Source organism: Blennius ocellaris (genome assembly GCF_963422515.1).
Source record: "Blennius ocellaris genome assembly, chromosome: 23".
NCBI classification, from domain to species: Eukaryota; Metazoa; Chordata; class Actinopteri; order Blenniiformes; family Blenniidae; genus Blennius; species Blennius ocellaris.
Genome location: NC_137672.1, coordinates 7,645,712 through 7,662,058, shown reverse-complemented (window position 1 = coordinate 7,662,058; position 16,347 = coordinate 7,645,712). Strand labels below are relative to the sequence as shown.

General features: G+C 45.7%; 3 protein-coding genes across 3 annotated transcripts; all 3 read right to left on the bottom strand.

The window, feature by feature from the left end:
• Window positions 1-43: 43 nt before the first annotated feature.
• LOC308146821 (protein NLRC3-like) lies at window positions 44-5,559 on the bottom strand. Its single transcript, XM_080518757.1, has 6 exons — window positions 5,477-5,559; window positions 3,041-4,832; window positions 2,748-2,921; window positions 1,726-1,899; window positions 1,591-1,637; window positions 44-1,509 (listed from the first exon to the last, which is right to left on the bottom strand). The coding sequence occupies exons 1-6, from the start codon at window positions 5,511-5,513 to the stop codon at window positions 929-931; spliced, it is 2,805 nt and encodes a 934-aa protein (XP_080374883.1). The 5' UTR covers window positions 5,514-5,559; the 3' UTR covers window positions 44-928.
• Window positions 5,560-6,383: 824 nt separating this feature from the next.
• Window positions 6,384-8,133, bottom strand: LOC308147257 (uncharacterized protein; the record flags this gene model as incomplete). Its single annotated transcript, XM_080519363.1, has 5 exons — window positions 8,062-8,133; window positions 7,474-7,594; window positions 7,228-7,341; window positions 6,887-6,997; window positions 6,384-6,450 (listed from the first exon to the last, which is right to left on the bottom strand). The coding sequence occupies exons 2-5, from the start codon at window positions 7,554-7,556 to the stop codon at window positions 6,384-6,386; spliced, it is 375 nt and encodes a 124-aa protein (XP_080375489.1). The 5' UTR covers window positions 7,557-7,594; window positions 8,062-8,133.
• Window positions 8,134-13,206: 5,073 nt separating this feature from the next.
• Window positions 13,207-15,937, bottom strand: LOC308146944 (RNA-binding protein 4.1-like). The gene is given in 5 exon segments (XM_080518958.1): window positions 13,207-13,941; window positions 14,233-14,685; window positions 14,687-14,889; window positions 14,998-15,429; window positions 15,812-15,937. Coding segments are annotated over 3 exon segments (1,044 nt in total). The 5' UTR covers window positions 15,407-15,429; window positions 15,812-15,937; the 3' UTR covers window positions 13,207-13,941; window positions 14,233-14,253.
• Window positions 15,938-16,347: the final 410 nt, after the last annotated feature.

The window sequence follows — 16,347 nt, the reverse complement described above, 5'->3', positions numbered from 1 at the left end:
CGGCCAGATTTGTGTTCAATCTTTTATTTCTTATCGGTATAAAGTCATGGTAGCAGTACAGATTATTTTTTAAACGGGGAAAAAAAAGGAAGAAGGCCAGCTTCTCACTAGTACAGGTTACAAAGGCACCAGCTCCACATGAAATATACCAACGTGAGAAGTGCATTTTACTGAATGAAATCTTTTAGATGATGAAAAGTGTGGAGGAGGGGAAAAAAAAGACACTTCATGAGTTAACAACAGGATTTGACATGTGCAATGTAACGATCACAGAAGACGGCGTCCGCCTGGAGAGGACCAATTTCATCGGTGGAAAATAAATGTGAACCGACGAGACTCGATAAAATACAACTGCAGCGTTCCAAAAAATGAAAGAAATCCGCAACAACTAAAAACAATGAGACGCACGTCTACTGATGGATCAAAGACAGAAGCAAAGGTGCTGAAGTCGTGCAACAATGGGTTCAAAATGAACACATTAGGCATCAATGACACAAAACAAATCTTATTGAGACGTCAAAAAGTCACTCAGTAAGAGAAAAAAATTAATGATGCGAAGATGCAGAAAACTAAAAAAGAATAAATAAATACAAAAACTAAAATACACAAACAAACTAATCAGTAACAACCAAATAAAGTACAAAATCTTCAAAATACAATGCAATGAGGCTCAAAACGATCAAAGTGCAACTTAAAATAGCAAGAGATATCATTATTCAAATGCCAAAATGTCCACATACAAAAATATAAGTAATAAAGATATTGTTTTAAATCCATTTGTTGTACTTTTAAAGTTCCTAAATTGTGTGTAGTGTAGTAGATCTCTGTTCCCTTGAATAAATCCCATCCATCTTCATTCATCTTTCTGAAAACTGCTCAATGAAACATCACAGGAAATCCACCAGGAGACTAAAAACACAAACCAAACCTAGAAGTCTTCCTCTCTCACAGAACACAGATGCACCAAGGAACCAAACCAAGGGGAGGCGTGCCAGAACCCAAAGCCAGGGTAGAGAGGTTGGGTGAAGGTGGTGTTGAAGGTGTAGAGGTGGATCAGAGTGTAGGAGGTGACTCTGTAGAAGGACAGAGTGCCAGCAGCATGGTCCAGATACACGGCTGCTCTGCTGGAGACGGAGGAAGAGGAAGAGGAGGAGGAGGAGGAAGAGCTGGAGGCCTCTCTTCCATTGTGACAGACAGAGAATCTACCGTCGCCCGAGCAGATCAGAGTCCAGGACTGGAGGTTCCTCCCAAACAAACAGTCATTTCTGTCTCCTCTTCTTCTAATGGTCGAGTAACTCACAGATATAAGAACCTCTCCCCTCCATTCCACCTCCCAGTAGCAGCGGCCCGTCAGACCTTCAGTACAAAGCAGCTGTGGCCAGTAGTCGAACCTGTCCTCGTGGTCCGGGTACATACGATCCGCCTCCACGTACGTCGCCTCCCTGCCGTCGTCCGACACTTTGATGGCTCTGTTTGCTGTGTTGGTGTCCAGGGTGAGCTCACGGGTATCTGACGGAGAGGACAAGGCAGAGAAGGAGCCGTTGGAAGGTGCTCAGAGGTGTGCCGATTTGTTTTCGACTGAAAACTCACATTTCCTCAGACCTGGTTTCAGCCAGCGGGCTCCACAAGGGTCGACTCTTCAGAGAAAGCAGGAAGGAGAGAACATGCATGAGAATACGGCCTGTTCGTGGTTTGAGGCGTTCAATGTGAGTTTCCTCTCCATACCTTAGGGTGTCCAGACTCTGGTGTGGATCCTTCAGTCTGTCAACCAGCAGCTTCTCTGCAGAGTCCTCTGGATGATTGTAGCGCAGGTCCAGCTCTCTCAGGTGGGAGGGGTTGCAGTCCAAAGCTGAATCCAGAGAAGCAAAACCTTCCTTTGTGATCAGGCATCCTGACAGCCTGTTAACCCACAAGAACATAAGTTACAGAAGAACACTGTTTCTTTTAATAATCAAGTGTACCATAAGAGTTTGACCTGATGATTCAAATTGTAGTGTCATTTGGAATCAGACACTAATTTGAGAAAGTATTGATATGGTTAGATTTATATAAAACATAATTAGATGGATGGATAATGAGTTTCCTTTATTTACTGGAATCAGGGATTCTTGGTGTTCAGCCATTATTAATGTGACATAATTCATCTTTAATGTGTGACCTGATGTCACGCATTAAAAACTTCACTGCGACTGCGCATGCACACCACAGCCTTAGTAAATAGTTCTTTTACACATGTTGTAGATGGACAACAACAACAAGGGCGGCCTCCAGAGTGTCCCGACTCCCAGTCCATATTCTCCGGGACACCCAGATCCAACTTGGTCGTCTGTCCACGTGAACGCCCCTGTACTCCCATTGTTAATGCTTGACAGTGTTAATGATTGCAAAAACAACCAACAACACCCACTGGTGACCTTATATTAAGAAGTGAGAGTTTTCCGAAATGAAAATGCAAAGTTCTGCATATACTTTGATGTTGTTGTAAGGGGGGGGGTCTAAAAATAATGTGTTACACAACATCCATAACATTAACAGGGAGTGTTTCTTTTGTCAAGAGGTACAGTGACACACTTCTGACTGAATTTGAAGAGCATAGGCAGAACCGATGTGAAATAAACTGTTCCAAGAGGAACACAAATGGACTCAAGACAACCGAGAGAAAATGACCCGTGAGACCAAATTTGCCAGCGACTATCCATGACAGTAAGACTCAAAAGGCAAGCAGTTGAAGGCTGCAGAATCCCGACCTGAGTGTCTGCAGCACGCAGTGTGGACTGTCCAGCCCCGCAGAGAGCGCAATCACTCCTGCGTCACGCAGGTCGTTGTCACTCAGGTCCAGCTCTCTCAGACTGGAGGACTGGCAGCTGAGGACCGAGGACAACGCTGCACAGCTCCTTTCTGAAAGATTACAGTTGGAAAGTCTGTGGAGACAAGGAAAAAGTACATGTCAATTGAGATGACGTGAGATCCTTGTCAATAAGAGTTTGATTCCAATGTGGAAAAAAGCCAAGCGACAAGTGTTTCCCTTTGTCCAACTTACAGAGCTTTTTTGGAGGCTTTGACGACTGGCAGCAGCTTCAGGAGAGCGTCCTCGGAGGAGGAGTATTTTTTCAGGTCGAACACCTCCAGGTCTTCGTCTGATGACAGTAGGATGAAGACCAGGGCTGACCACTGCGCGGGAGACAGCTGATCTGTGGAGAGGCTTCCTGAGCTCAGTGATTGTTGGATCTCCTCCATCAGCGAACGATCGTTGAGTTCGTTCAGGCAGTGGAACAGATTGATGTTTTTCTCTGTGGACAAATTCTCACTGATCTTCTCCTTGATGTACTGTATTGTTTCCTTGTTGGTCTTGGACGTACAATCAGCCCTCAGACCTCGCAGGAGAAACTGATTGTTCTGCAGTGAAAGACCAAGAAGGAAGCGTAGGAACAAATCCAGGCGCCCGTTTGGACTCTGCACGGCTTTGTCCAGTGCCGACTGATGGAGACAATAGAGATTTGGTTGGTACCAATATTTATGCCACCAGGGAACTGGCTGTTGTTCTGCCAGCAGATTGACACCAGAGTTGACGAATGTCAGATGGACATAAAGAGCCGCCAGAAACTCCTGAACACTCTGATGGATGAAGCAGAACACTTTCTCCTGAAACACACCTTTTTCCTCTTTGAAGATCTGTGTAAAAAGTCCTGAATAAGTGGAGGCAGCTTCGACATCGATGCCACACTCCGTTAGGTCGAGGTCGTAGAAGATCAGGTTGCCCTTCTGCAGCTGCTCGAATGCCAATTTTCCCAAACACTCAATCATCTTTCTGCTCTCTCGGCTCCAGTGTGGATCTGACCCAGACCCTCCGTCGTACTTGATCGTCTTCCGTTTGGACTGAACCACCAGGAAGAAGATGTACATCTCAGTCAGGGACTTGGGTAGCTCTTGTCCAGCTCCGCTCCGCAACACATGATCTAGAACCGTGGCAGTGATCCAGGAGAAGACAGGGATGTGGCACATGATGTGGAGGCTTCTGGACTTCTTCACGTGCGAGATGATCCTCCTGGCCTGCTCCTCATTTTTGAATCTCTTCTTGAAGTACTCCTCCTTCTGCGGGTCAGTGAACCCTCTGACCTCGGTCACCATGTCGACACACTCCGGGGGGATCTGATCGGCTGCTCCAGGCCGTGTGGTGATCCACAGGCGGGCCGAGGGAAGCAGCGACCCCCAGATGAGATTTGTCAGCAGGACATCCAGTGAAGCGGGCTCCGTGACGTCAGACAGGATCTCATTGTTATTAAAGTCCAGAGGAAGTCGACACTCATCCAGACCGTCAAAGACGAACACCATGTTGAACTCTTCCGACCTGTAGATTCCCATTTGTTTGGCTCCGGCAAAAAACAGATTGACAAGTTCCACCAAGCTGAAGTGTTTCCCCTTCAAAATGTTCAGCTCTCTGAAGCTGAATGGAAAGATGAACTGGATGTCTTTGTTGGTTTTGTCCTCTGCCCAGTCCAAGGTGAACTTCTGCACCAGGACGGTCTTCCCAATGCCAGCCACACCCTTCGTCATCACTGTTCTGACTGGTTCACTTCGCCCGGGTGGGCCTCTAAAGATGTCTTGCCGTCTGATGGTTGCTTCTGCCCCGGCCTGTTTCCTGGCTGCCCTCTCTATCTGCCTCACCTCATGCTCCTCATTGGCCTCTCCAGTCCCACCCTCTGTGATGTACAGCTCCGTGTAGATCTCATTCAGAAGAGTTGGGTTTCCTGCCTGAGCGATTCCCTCAAATACACACTGAAACTTCTTCTTGAGCTGAGATTTGAGTTGGCGTTTAAAAACAGCAGGCAGTTCTGAGTGAACAAAAAACATATAGGATCAGTGAATGAGTTGATACAGATTTCTGGAAAAGAAATTGTCTTTCTATATCTGTTTATGTGTATTTATAAGAATATATTTCTGTCTAATTAAAGACTAGAGGTTGTGTGAGGGAACCTAAACTTTGGAAGTGGACCCATAGCCAATTCCATTTTTGTTGTATTATTCATCATATCATGGAAGATTCTCCAGAATTCTAGTTATGAATATGAATAATCGTATGTATTAAACTAACTTAGGTTAATTAATTAAATTAGATTTGAAGAACTTGATTCATTTAGACATTACCAAGTGAAGAAATTCAGTTAAGTTAGTCCAACTATTTTCTTTTTTGAGTGCAGGTGGGTGATTTGATTAGATTTTTTTTAAGGATGCACTGATAAAAGTACGAGTATTGGCTCATTGGATTACCTAAATATTACCTTAAAATTCCTACAGTGATGTATGTGATAGTGTTATAGTCCTAATCCTTAAGTAAAAATGCAAAATACAACATTGAGTGACAAAGTAAAATGACAGTCAAGCTCACAAGAAGACATTTTAAGAATGGGTCAAGGAATGGGTCAAGAAAGAAGAAACGATACAAGTGTTTGACAATCGCGTGGAGAAGCCTTCTTACTGCTCTGCAGAGTGTCGGCCAGCTCCCCCTGCTTCATCCTCCTCAGGAGGTGCAACACGATCTTCTGAAACGCCTCACGACAGCTCCTCTGCTCGTCATCCTCACCCTCGAGCGACTCCCCGTCCTCCGTCTGACTCTCAGAACGTTCGGAATCACCCCGACCCAGAATCTTCTGCACGCCAATCAGCCCTTTCTTCACATAAGTGCCAAATTCCTCCTCCAGTCGCTGGAACAGAAACACCAAATGATGAAGACAACATCAGACAGGGCAGAGCGCGGCTGGTTCACAAGGTGCAGGATACGAAGGACCGTAAAGAGAACGGACCGTAAAGACGATGTTCCAGTCTGCTGGCTGCTCCTGGGAAGACAAAGTACTGGGTTCCTGTTCCGTCTTCTGGTCGGCTCTATAGGGGGGTAGTCATGAAACAAAGACTCACGCAGGGAAAATATTTGATTGAGGTGATTAATAAGGCATACTTTCTTTCTCTCTGTCGACAAAATACTATGGGCCAATCCCAATTCTATTGTTACTTCGACCCCTACCCCTTAGCCCTCCGCCTTCACCTCCAAAATGAGGACAAAGGCAAAGGGATAAAAGTTTCAGCCCTTAGATTTGGGACCCCCCTCTCCCTCTGCTTCCTACGTCTGTGTAGTGATCCTGTGGTAGAATAAATGTACTGCAATTAATGTCAGAATTCCTCACAAATTTCATCCCAAATGCGACCAAAGTTTTCACTAGAATACGTTGTCCTGTAAACAGTATCACAGGGTCAATTGAATTTGGTTAAAGCTCTTGGACGTGTTTAACTGCTGATCCAGAAAGGTTCTTCAGTTCCAAAAGTGTCTTCAAGCAAAACGGTTCGAGTCTAAATGCCTTCATCCTACTTCTGTACGAATCGAGTCCAGCTCACATCTGATTGGCGGACCGACTCTGTCCTTTAAAGTCAATGACGTCGCGCTTCGACTGGTCGCTCCTGAAGGACAGACAGCTGGGCTCAGGAGAGTCTGGCCTCTGGCCGTTGACGCTAGGAAGATAAACAAAACGATAAATGTGAAGGAAGGTGAAAAAAAATTGTGAGAGAAAGTGTATTTTTTTTCTTTTTTCTTTCTTCCTTCTGGATTCAACAGCAGTTTGTATCCATAAAGTTGCATTACCGCATCTGCTGGTTCTATCTATCTACATCGTTTCCCACCGAGCTCGTCTTCCCTGATTATTGTTTCCTTCTGTCTCTCTTTGCAGAAGCTTTTTCATCCCTGATTACTGTTTCCCCCTTCTTCTTCTTCACTTGGGGTCAACAGCAGTTGGCGTCGGTGAAGTTCCCCTACTTCCCGCCATCTGCTGGTTCCAGCTCATAAATACCATTCCTACTGCTCAAAGAGAAAGAAAGAAGGAACTTGTCTTTCGCTCACATCTGATCAGCAGATTGGTTTTGTCCTTTGAAATCAATAACATCGCGCTTCGACTGGTCGCTCCTGAAGGACAGACAGCTGGGCTCGGGAGACTCTGACCTCTGCTGGCGACTGCTGGAAACACACACAGATAATAGGAATGTACATTTAAAAATAAAATGTACATAATAAATAGCAGCTCTCCACGTCACTAAGTGACTTTATATTAAGAAGCAAATGGACTTTGCTTGATGTGCTTAATCACTTTTAAATCTTTACCATAAAAGCTTCTTTAAAATTAAATGTGAACTCTCTTTAAAGGAAACAAATCAAACCCAGTAACCTTCTTGTATATAGCTTACATCTCATGAGCAAATCGAGTCTGGCCTTTGAAATCAATGATGTCGCGTTTGGACTGGTTGCTCTTGAAGGACAGACAGCTGGGCTCAGGAGAGTCTGATCGCTGACGATTCATCCTGGGGAAAAAACAAAATAATAACAAACGGGATTTGATCCTGTTCCAGGTGTGGACTGCATTGTGTGTTGCCGCAGCTCTGCTTGGAATAGAGCCATACAACACTTAACCAAGTCCAAGGCTTCCAGCTCACCCGTGAGCCTTGCTCTCCTGTTCCCCCAATGGACAGGCTGTGGTGGGGGAAAGCCCCTCCCATGTGACGTCACTGCCATCCATCCTCTCCCATCCGCATCAACTCTCATTTACACTTTTACCTGTGAAAGAAAAACAAAGAATCTGCAAGAACGTTGGCTGACTGGCTGTATTCCCTCTGCTGCAGTTATACGAGCCGCCCACTAGATGGCAGTGCGGAGCCGCTTCCCCCAGTGGTTCATTAAAACTGAGGGAGTTGCAAAACCCATGGCCAGCAAACTGTAATCTTCTCAGTCGATCTATGTGTTTTCTACTACAAGGCATTCATTTATTTTTGGGGGAGTTATCAGAATTCTGTGCAGGATTTTCTCTTTTAATCACACTTATTCCAGGTTCATTTCGTCCACATTGGCCCTCATGCAGACGCTTTTCGGATTAAAATCTCACACTCCTCTCCTGCGGTCATCAGGATTGACCTTCTTTATCAACATTACAATCGTCGATAAGCACATTCGTAGCATTAGAAGCTTCGCCGCGGTGCAGACGGGGGAGAAGCGCTGAGCTTCAATGGAGAGTTCATCCACGGTACCTGGCACGCGCCATTACGCGCGGCTGCGTCACGGCGAAGCGGGTCGGTTCAGGTGAAACTCCCGACGAGATCAGGGCAAAACAGTGACGGAAAAAAATAAGTCTTCTTTACCTTTAGCCAGAGTTTTAAAAAGAAAAGGCAAATCCCCGTCACGGCGTCCCTGAAAGAAAGTGAAAGTAATTTTGGGTTCAGTTCCGTGATTGGAAGGTTTGGGGTTGGGCTCGTTTTTTTTTTTTTTTCCCAGCTGTTGTAGCTTTAAAAGAATCTAATTAAACTCCCTCTTCTTTTAAAACCTCTTTTGTTTGTTTCAATCTTTCAATTCCATGCACATCAAGCAGAAAATGCATTCAATGCAATTAAATCATAGAACATTTAGACCTATTTTTTTTTATACTTTGCACCATATTTTAATAAAATAAAGCCACTATTTCTTCTGTTGACCTATGTTTTCTCGGTGAGTTTCAGGTGTGCTCAGGTTGAAGGTGGGACTTTTATTTTATTTTAAATCCACAGGCCTTTTTCCTGCTCGTTTCAAATCAAACAACAGTCGTGGCAGCAAGAGCGACACTGCAGATCTTACTTTTTTCCCAGCTGAGGAGTTTGGACTTGTCCAGACAAAATACCCTCAGCTGTTTTTTTATTTTTATTTTTTAAGACAGCGCCTCCTACTGGGCAACCGAAAAAAGTGGACCTGCAGAGTGAGGAACAGCAGCGTGAAATCCTGCACTGCTTTTTGTAGACAGCACTACCTATGTTGAGTTTTGTCCCCTCCTTTACATTGCTTGTTTATTTTTGAGTGATCCTGTGTTACAATATATATGGTGTGTTTGTTTTCAGACAGGATCTTGTGCATAATGCCGACGCTGCACCGATCCGCCTGTCGATCGTCCCCCCTGACTCTGGTAGAATAACTTTAAACAATAACAAAGGATGAGTTATTTATACTGTTATAACATGATTTCACTCAAAACATAAACCTACAACTTCAAAGGTTGATTTAAAATGTAAAGCACTCCTTTATCACACCTATATGATTAATCTAATATGGTTAAATTGACACAAAAATGTATGTATTCATTTTTTAACGGAAAAATTTATGTTTTTAAAGGGTTAAGTTTTGCGGGCTCCACATCTTTGTTAAAGGGGGTGGTGGTTCTCAAGGTGCTGTCTCGGGTTACCGTCGTGGTTCCATATTTAAGGGGATGGACCGGACTGCACGTCTCAGTCTGCCAGCGCGTGTCCAGGAGTAGCTGTCCTCCGGTGAGTCTGACCTCCCATTACTTTCTCGTGTCGTGTAGGATTTTAAACAACCCGCCGGCTGAGCGCGGCCGCTGCGCACGCGCAAGCCGCTTGGCGCGCGATTTAAATGTCTTTAAATTATTAACGCAAATGTATTTATTATCGTGGTTTCGACATAACCGTGCGCGTTCCCGCCTTTTTTTTTTTTTTTTTTTTTTTGATGCGGTCAAAATGTCCGCCGGGGTTCGGCACCTGCAGCGCTGTGTTCCGGTCTTAATACGTTTTTTATCCCGTTTTATCTGCGAAACTCCACCAAAATGCACGAATGAAAGGGATTGTTTTCGTTTTATTGGCGCTTCACCTAAAGGATGTCGTCGGTCAAGCGCGTATTTAGGGACCAACAGAGCCGCAGCCTGTCATTTTTTTTTTCCAGAACTTTCTTAAAGCAGGCGATGACGTCACGGCTCGTCCTAAAGCGGCATGTAATGGATCCTTCCAGCTCCTGTTGATTGATCTCTTAACTGTGATTTTATGGAAAAAAAGAAAAAGAAAAAGAAAAGCAAAAAAAAACCCTGTGATTTTATGAAAAAAAAAGCACAAAAAAAAAACAGATTTTATGAATTAAAAAAAAAAGCAACCCCCCCCAAACTGCTTTTATGGGGGGGAAAGCAAAAAAAAAAAAACAACTGTGATTTTATGAAGGCAAAAAAACAAACAAACTGATTTTATGTTGTTGATATTTATGGCATCATGTTTACTTTAATGGTTGGAATAGATCTTCTGTTTTTGAAGGTGTGATGGCATGTAGTAGTATAGCAGTGTGTGTGTGTGTGTGAACACAAAATGATTTTGTTTTGCTCCCATAATGTAATGTTTTGTAAGTTTTGGATCTTGTTACATTACGTTCTTCCATTTCAGGTTTTATTGGAAAATGTTAATAACAATTCTGCCGTTGTTCCATTTTTGTCTCATTGTTACACACTGTCCTCGGTTTATTATTCATTTGTTCTGAAAGAGATGCTGAACAGAAACATATTGATACATAAAAGTTGAATTTGTATGTACATATTATGGGGTTGGTGCTTCTGACGGTGAGAGCCAATCAGGCTTTCGTTTGACTTTTGTTTTGTATTTTCAAATATCTGGTTTTATTGTGCTTCTATAATGTTGCCTCCTCCACAATCGTGATTATTTGTATGGTTGGCTTTATGTTTATTCAACCTCTTTCTTCATGTCACATCTGCTCTGAGTGCAAAACTCTGTTTTAAACTTTCTGGACAAGGAAATGATGTTGTGCTATTCAAGTGCTTGAATAAAGTTGGTTTTTTTGAATCAGTGGAGTGTTGCAGTGGTGAGTTGTCCCGGCTCACGGTGAGAGGGCGTGGGTTCCAGTGCTTCTGGGGCCTTTCTGTGTGGGCTTTGCAGGTTCTCTCCCCGTGTGTGTGTGTGTGTGTGTGTGTCCGTCCTGTGATAGACCGGAGCGGAGGCTTGTCCATGGTGTGTCCGGCGGATGCCTGTCCATGGTCTGACGGTCTGGTGGCGGCCCGTCTAGAGCTGGACTCAGCCACAGTACCCTGCAACTGCGAGGATGAAGTGGTGTCGCAGATGGAGGGATGGATCCCCTGGCCGGGATCGTACCACCGCCTCCAGCCGACTGGAACGGCAGCCATGTTGCCCTGATAAACACTAGAATCCACACCTGAACCACCACTTCACTCGACACAAGTTGGATTTTATGGGGTTTTTTTTGGGGGGGGGGGGGGGCGGAAACCGGGTTTCATGACGGCTCGCTCCCTCCCTCCCTCCTCTGGACGTGGCTTTCCCAGCTCCCGTCAGACCGGCGCTCCAGGTAGACGGCCTCTGTGTTCCGGCAGGTTCCCTCCGACTGACGACCGCCGCTCCGTCTTTAGACGGGGAAGTTCCTACAATTGTTCCCGTCGCGCGGTCGCTTACCAACCTTATCGTACTCTTTGACTCTCGGTAGTTTACCGATCCGGCTCATGAAAAGCAACTTTGCACGCTTGTGTGCGGACGTCAGTTGAAATACGCGAGGCGTGTGGTCCGGGTCGTCTGACCGTCTTAAGGGTTCGGGTGAAACAGGAGCTTGTGATGGCGAGCTGAGGATTATTCTGACAAGCGACTTGCAGGTTGACGTGACGTAGTTTAGTGCAAAACACCGACGAACGATCACAGAACTCTCTTCCTTCTGGCCAAAAAACATCTTTATTCCCGATAATCTAAGCAGGAGCTGAATCCTCTCTTAGAAAACGAAGCTGCAGTCTATACAATAATACGAATGGCTCCTTCTACTGGCGTGTTTTGGTACTTCACTTATAAATGAGTGAAATTACATTGTAATTATTTTCACCTTACTTCTAAACCATGTATTTTACAGTTTACTATAATAACCTTAGACTCATCACACAAAATCTTAATATGTCGATATCAAAATGGTTTTAAAATGGAATTTTAGTTCATTCTTAACCATCATCGGTTAAGATTTAGAATGAATGACAAAACCATTTTTTCCCATTAATTCACAATTTAGGAGCTGCCTGCTTATATTTCCTGTCAAATGGAGATGGAAACTAAAACATACATGTTAGTCTGTGATTTTAACATTCGTATGATAACGGTCCAGATTTAATCCCTGGAAATCTCACAACGTTTTGGTGGAGCGAACACAACCGATAAAACATCAAGCAAAAACTGCAGCGGCGATGTCACTTCTACGACAAGTGAGAAACGGTCAATGACGAGAGGAGCGTCGGTAGTTGGGTTTTCTTTTGGGATTTAAACATTTTTATTCATGCAGGTCAGAACTTTTAAAAACTTTCCAATACAATTCAAAGCATTGTACTTACTTCCGATTGCGTCAAAAAAGTCCTGTGTAAAAGAAGCTACGTGACTGTCAGTCTGCCAGTGAGCTCGTTTCTCCGCCTTAAGGACGCAGTGGATTCTTTGACATGAATTAGTTCCATCTACAAAAATGTCCCTTTTATTATTTCACGGGCGACTTTCTGCTCATTTTGAAAAATTCACACGTTCATGTTTGGAATGTAAAACAAACATAAAACACTTTGGATACGTTCGTATTAAAGGAGCCTTTTATTTTGGATTTCAATGGACATCGTCTTATTTTAACACTTAAAAATACAGATTCCAGATTTTATTTTTTAACCCCTTTCAATTTCATGCCAATTATAGTGAGAATCTTATCAGATTAGTGTGGAAAAGTATTATTGCCACTCAAGGAGGGGGAAAAAAGGATAGGAGGTAAAAAAGGAATAATTCTTCACTTTGAGAAATAAGTCGAAATACAATAGTTTTTTTACATGATGCACTTTGGGGGGGGAAAAGAAAAGTGTAAAACAAACTGGAAAGACCTGCTCTGGTCCAGCCCTCATTATTTACCCAATAGATGCCAAAATAATCTTATACAATCAAAGTCTAATACTGAGAACGACACTGTTTATGACAAAAATCTCAACATTTAATTTGGAATTTTTTTTCTCAAAGTGCAGGGAGATTTAATTTGAGATTTAATTTTTTCTTTCTTGAGTGGCCTAATACCCTTTGATTCCTTCAGTGAAGATGCATTTTTGTGTAATAAGAAACGGAACAATTACATCATAATCAAACCTGTGAGGTACGAGAGACGAGCCGTTCTGCTGCCGAAGCATCCTTAAGAGTGAGAAACGGCGATCCTGACGTGAATGCTGCTGCTGGTGTTCAAAAAAAATGTGTGTGTGTGGGGGGGGGGGGTGGGGGACCTGTTAAAAAGTGCTTCCTACTCAAAGTGAACAACTGGACCTGGACAGAGGTTACAATTCAATACACCTTAAAGACCTTCACTTACCTGTCGAGTCTGAAGGTCTCCAGCAGCCTCTGGTGACCCCGCCCCCCCCCCCCCCCCCCCTCCCCCCTGCCCCACATTAAGAGATCATTTAGCTCGGCAGCGAAGAAGGGTCAGGTTTTGGCATTGAGGAGCGATGTGGGTGCGTCTCGCCGGTCAATGAGAGATGTTGTATTTTAGACAAGAACAAAAGAGCGGTTTCGTCAGGCCAAACGGCATTAATGTGGAAATTTCAAGCGCCGGAACAACGGGCAAAAAAAAAGAAGCTTTGAACAATACTGAACAGATCCCTTCGCTCGAGCCAAGTTTCACAAGAACGCAACATGGGGAGGTTTGTTTTTTTGTTGTTGTTTTTTTTTGCTGTGGAAGCGTTTTTACATAAACGATCTGACGTCATAGCAAACAGTTGAGTTCACAAAGGATCGCCTACAGACTGCTGCGGAATCGGCATTCTACAGTTGACACACATCAGGATTATTCAAGCGGGAAAAGTAAAAAAAAACAAAAAACGCTGATCTTGCACTACAGCACAATGACAGACTAAAGACACTCAAGAGAGAGAAAAAAAAATTCTGCGAGTAAAAACTGTCCCAAAGTAATAAAATCAACAAAAAAACAAAACAGACGAAGGCGTCGGCAATTCGCTTTCCTCCTGTGAGCGTCGCAGGAGTACGTTAACGCGCTCAGCCGCAGACAGGAAGGGAGAGTGGGCGGGGGGAGGGGGGGGCGAGATAGTGTGACGCACATCAGGAGGCGGCGACGCAGCGGGACGACGACGACGATCCCTGGAAAAGAAAAGAGCAAATACACAAATAAACTAACGAGAAATCCGAGGCGCACTGGACGCCGCTCCACCTCCCGCGTCCCTCCAGGGGGACGACCTCGACCGGATTTGACCCCACTGATTGGACGTGCATTAGCAAATAGTACTTTAGGAACAGCCTTTGTCGTACGCATGCTTTTCTTCTTCTTTTTTTTTTTTAAAAACTCTCGCTTATCCCACAAGATCTGCGGCGAACGCGACAGTTCCAACGAGGGGAACATGAACATCAGCCTACCTCAGGCCTGAGTCTCACCTTCACATGCGGAGGCCGTGCTTAATAAGCGTAGCGTGCAGGCGGCGGCGGGGGCAGGCGTTCGGCGTAGGGGTCCCTCGCGCGTGGAACTCCGTATGAAGGGCCCCGGGAAACCGGGGAGAGGCGGGAGCGCTCGTAGGAGTAGCCGTTACCGGCGGGCGGCATCGGGGCGCTCGTGTGCCGGAGGGGGCTGCGGTCTCGGCCGTAGTACGAGGACGGAGGCGGGGGGGGGAATGGCCGACGCTCGTACGGGTCGAGCGGCGAGTTCATGAGACGGTCTCGGACGACGGCCGCCGGGGGCGGGGGTGGCGGCGGCGGGGCGCCGACGCGCTGGTCCTCGTAGGAGGGCATGCCGTACGGACGGGCTCGGTACTTCTCGTAGTAATCTACCACGCCGTAGCGGTCCCGCTCGCCCTCGTAGGGGCGGTCCGGGTAAACGGATCGCCGGGGGGGGCGGCGGTGGCAGAGGAGGGGCGGGGTAACCAGGGGGCATGGGTCCGAGGCGGCCCCTCATGTAGCCGGGCGGGGGAGGCTCGGGCCTCTCCCCCGGGTAGCGCGGCGGCCAGTAGCCGCCATGCTCAGGAGGGGGAGGGGGGTATTCCTCCCCTTCCTCATGCCGGGGGCGGCTCTTGGAAATCTGCACATGGATACGCTTCCCTGGATTTGAAGACAAAAGCAGATTGCGTGGGTCAACCTCAACAAAAAATCCAGACTTAAATTATTGCACAAACTCCTCCGACAAGGCTTCCGGCGCCGGGTTCAAACCTTGAAACTCGGTGTTGTCGAGCCCCTTGATGGCGTCCATGGCCTCGTCGGAGTTGGACATGTGGACAAAAGCAAAATTCTTGACCACGGCACACTCAGTGACCGTGCCGTACTCCTCAAACAGGGCGCGGAGCTCGTCGTCGGCCCCCTTCTCCACGTTTGCGACGTGCAGCTTGACCGCCCCCTGGTTCTTGCCGTGGCTGGCCTCCACGTTGATCGGCGTGCCGTGGAGCTTGAAGAGATGCAGAGTCTTGATGGCCTTGGTGGCGTCTTTCCGGTCGTCCATGTGGACGAAGGCGAAATTCTTGATGATGGCACATTCTGTGACCGTACCATGTTCGGTGAAGAGGGCCTTGATTTCCTCCTCGTCCGCTTCCCGGGGAAGATTGCCCACAAAGATTTTCACCATGGCTACAGAGCTGCTTCAATGTACTGTAAAGGGGGGAAATAAATACGTCAGAATGTTTTAAATAGACGTTTTAACGACTAGACGAAACAGGCCCGTTCATTCAGCATGGCCCAGGTCAATGTAGCCATGATCAACAATTTAACCACAAATAGGACAGAATATTCAAACATAGGACATAAACATGCTTCCTGGACTATCAACTGATCACAATGGAGTCACTTAAGCAGAGCTGATCGATAATCCTCATCAGTTATTCAGATTACCGACTGAGAGATGTTAGCCGAGTTAGCATCGGCGTGCTAACAAAGCAACGCAGTAGAAACGGAAAAGCTCCGACCATATTTCAGTCACGCACCAGCATGGACGTTTATAGGCGTGCTTATAAAACTGTGTGCGTCTACTTACCGTTTCAAGCCGCCAGCCGGACAGACAATGGAGATGTTTGTCGAGAATATTCTCTAAATGAAAGACTACAAATAACCGGATGCCGCCTTCCTCTTCTTCTTCTTCGTCTGCTTCTTTACCTCACCGTTCACGCCTGAGAACAACTGCCCCCTGGAGGCCAGGAGGACTCAGGCGACGCAGGCCTGAGGAAGGAAAAGAAACGAATGAGAATTCAGATTGGAAATAAAAATAAAATAAAAAAACTAAAACATGTTTAGTTTAAAGCATATTTGTTGTTTATATAACTTTTCTGATCGAGTCTGAGTCGACTTTAACTACAGTTTAATTTTGATCGTATATGTTTTGAGATAATGAACTCTTCCCCAGGGTCTGACAAACAACATGTTTGTCCCGAACGGACAAATAATCTCCTCCTCCACCTCGGAGTATCAAGTGAAGGGGATCCTGGGCAGAGGGGCCTTCGGGGTGGTCGCTCTCTGCAAGAAAACGCCAAGCAACGACTTGGTAGCCTTGAAGATTAATAAAAACAAGCGTGC

What these genes read in the sequence shown, in the direction of transcription:
- LOC308146821 (XM_080518757.1), bottom strand. Translation starts at nt 5,513, where the DNA reads ATGAAGCAGGGGGAGCTGGCCGACACTCTGCAGAGCA. An exon ending in AAAGCCTCCAAAAAAGCTCT is followed by an intron (nt 2,922 to 3,040) that starts GTAAGTTGGACA and finishes TTGTCTCCACAG; the next exon opens with ACTTTCCAACTGTAATCTTT. An exon ending in CAGAGTCTGGACACCCTAAG is followed by an intron (nt 1,638 to 1,725) that starts GTATGGAGAGGA and finishes CTTTCTCTGAAG; the next exon opens with AGTCGACCCTTGTGGAGCCC.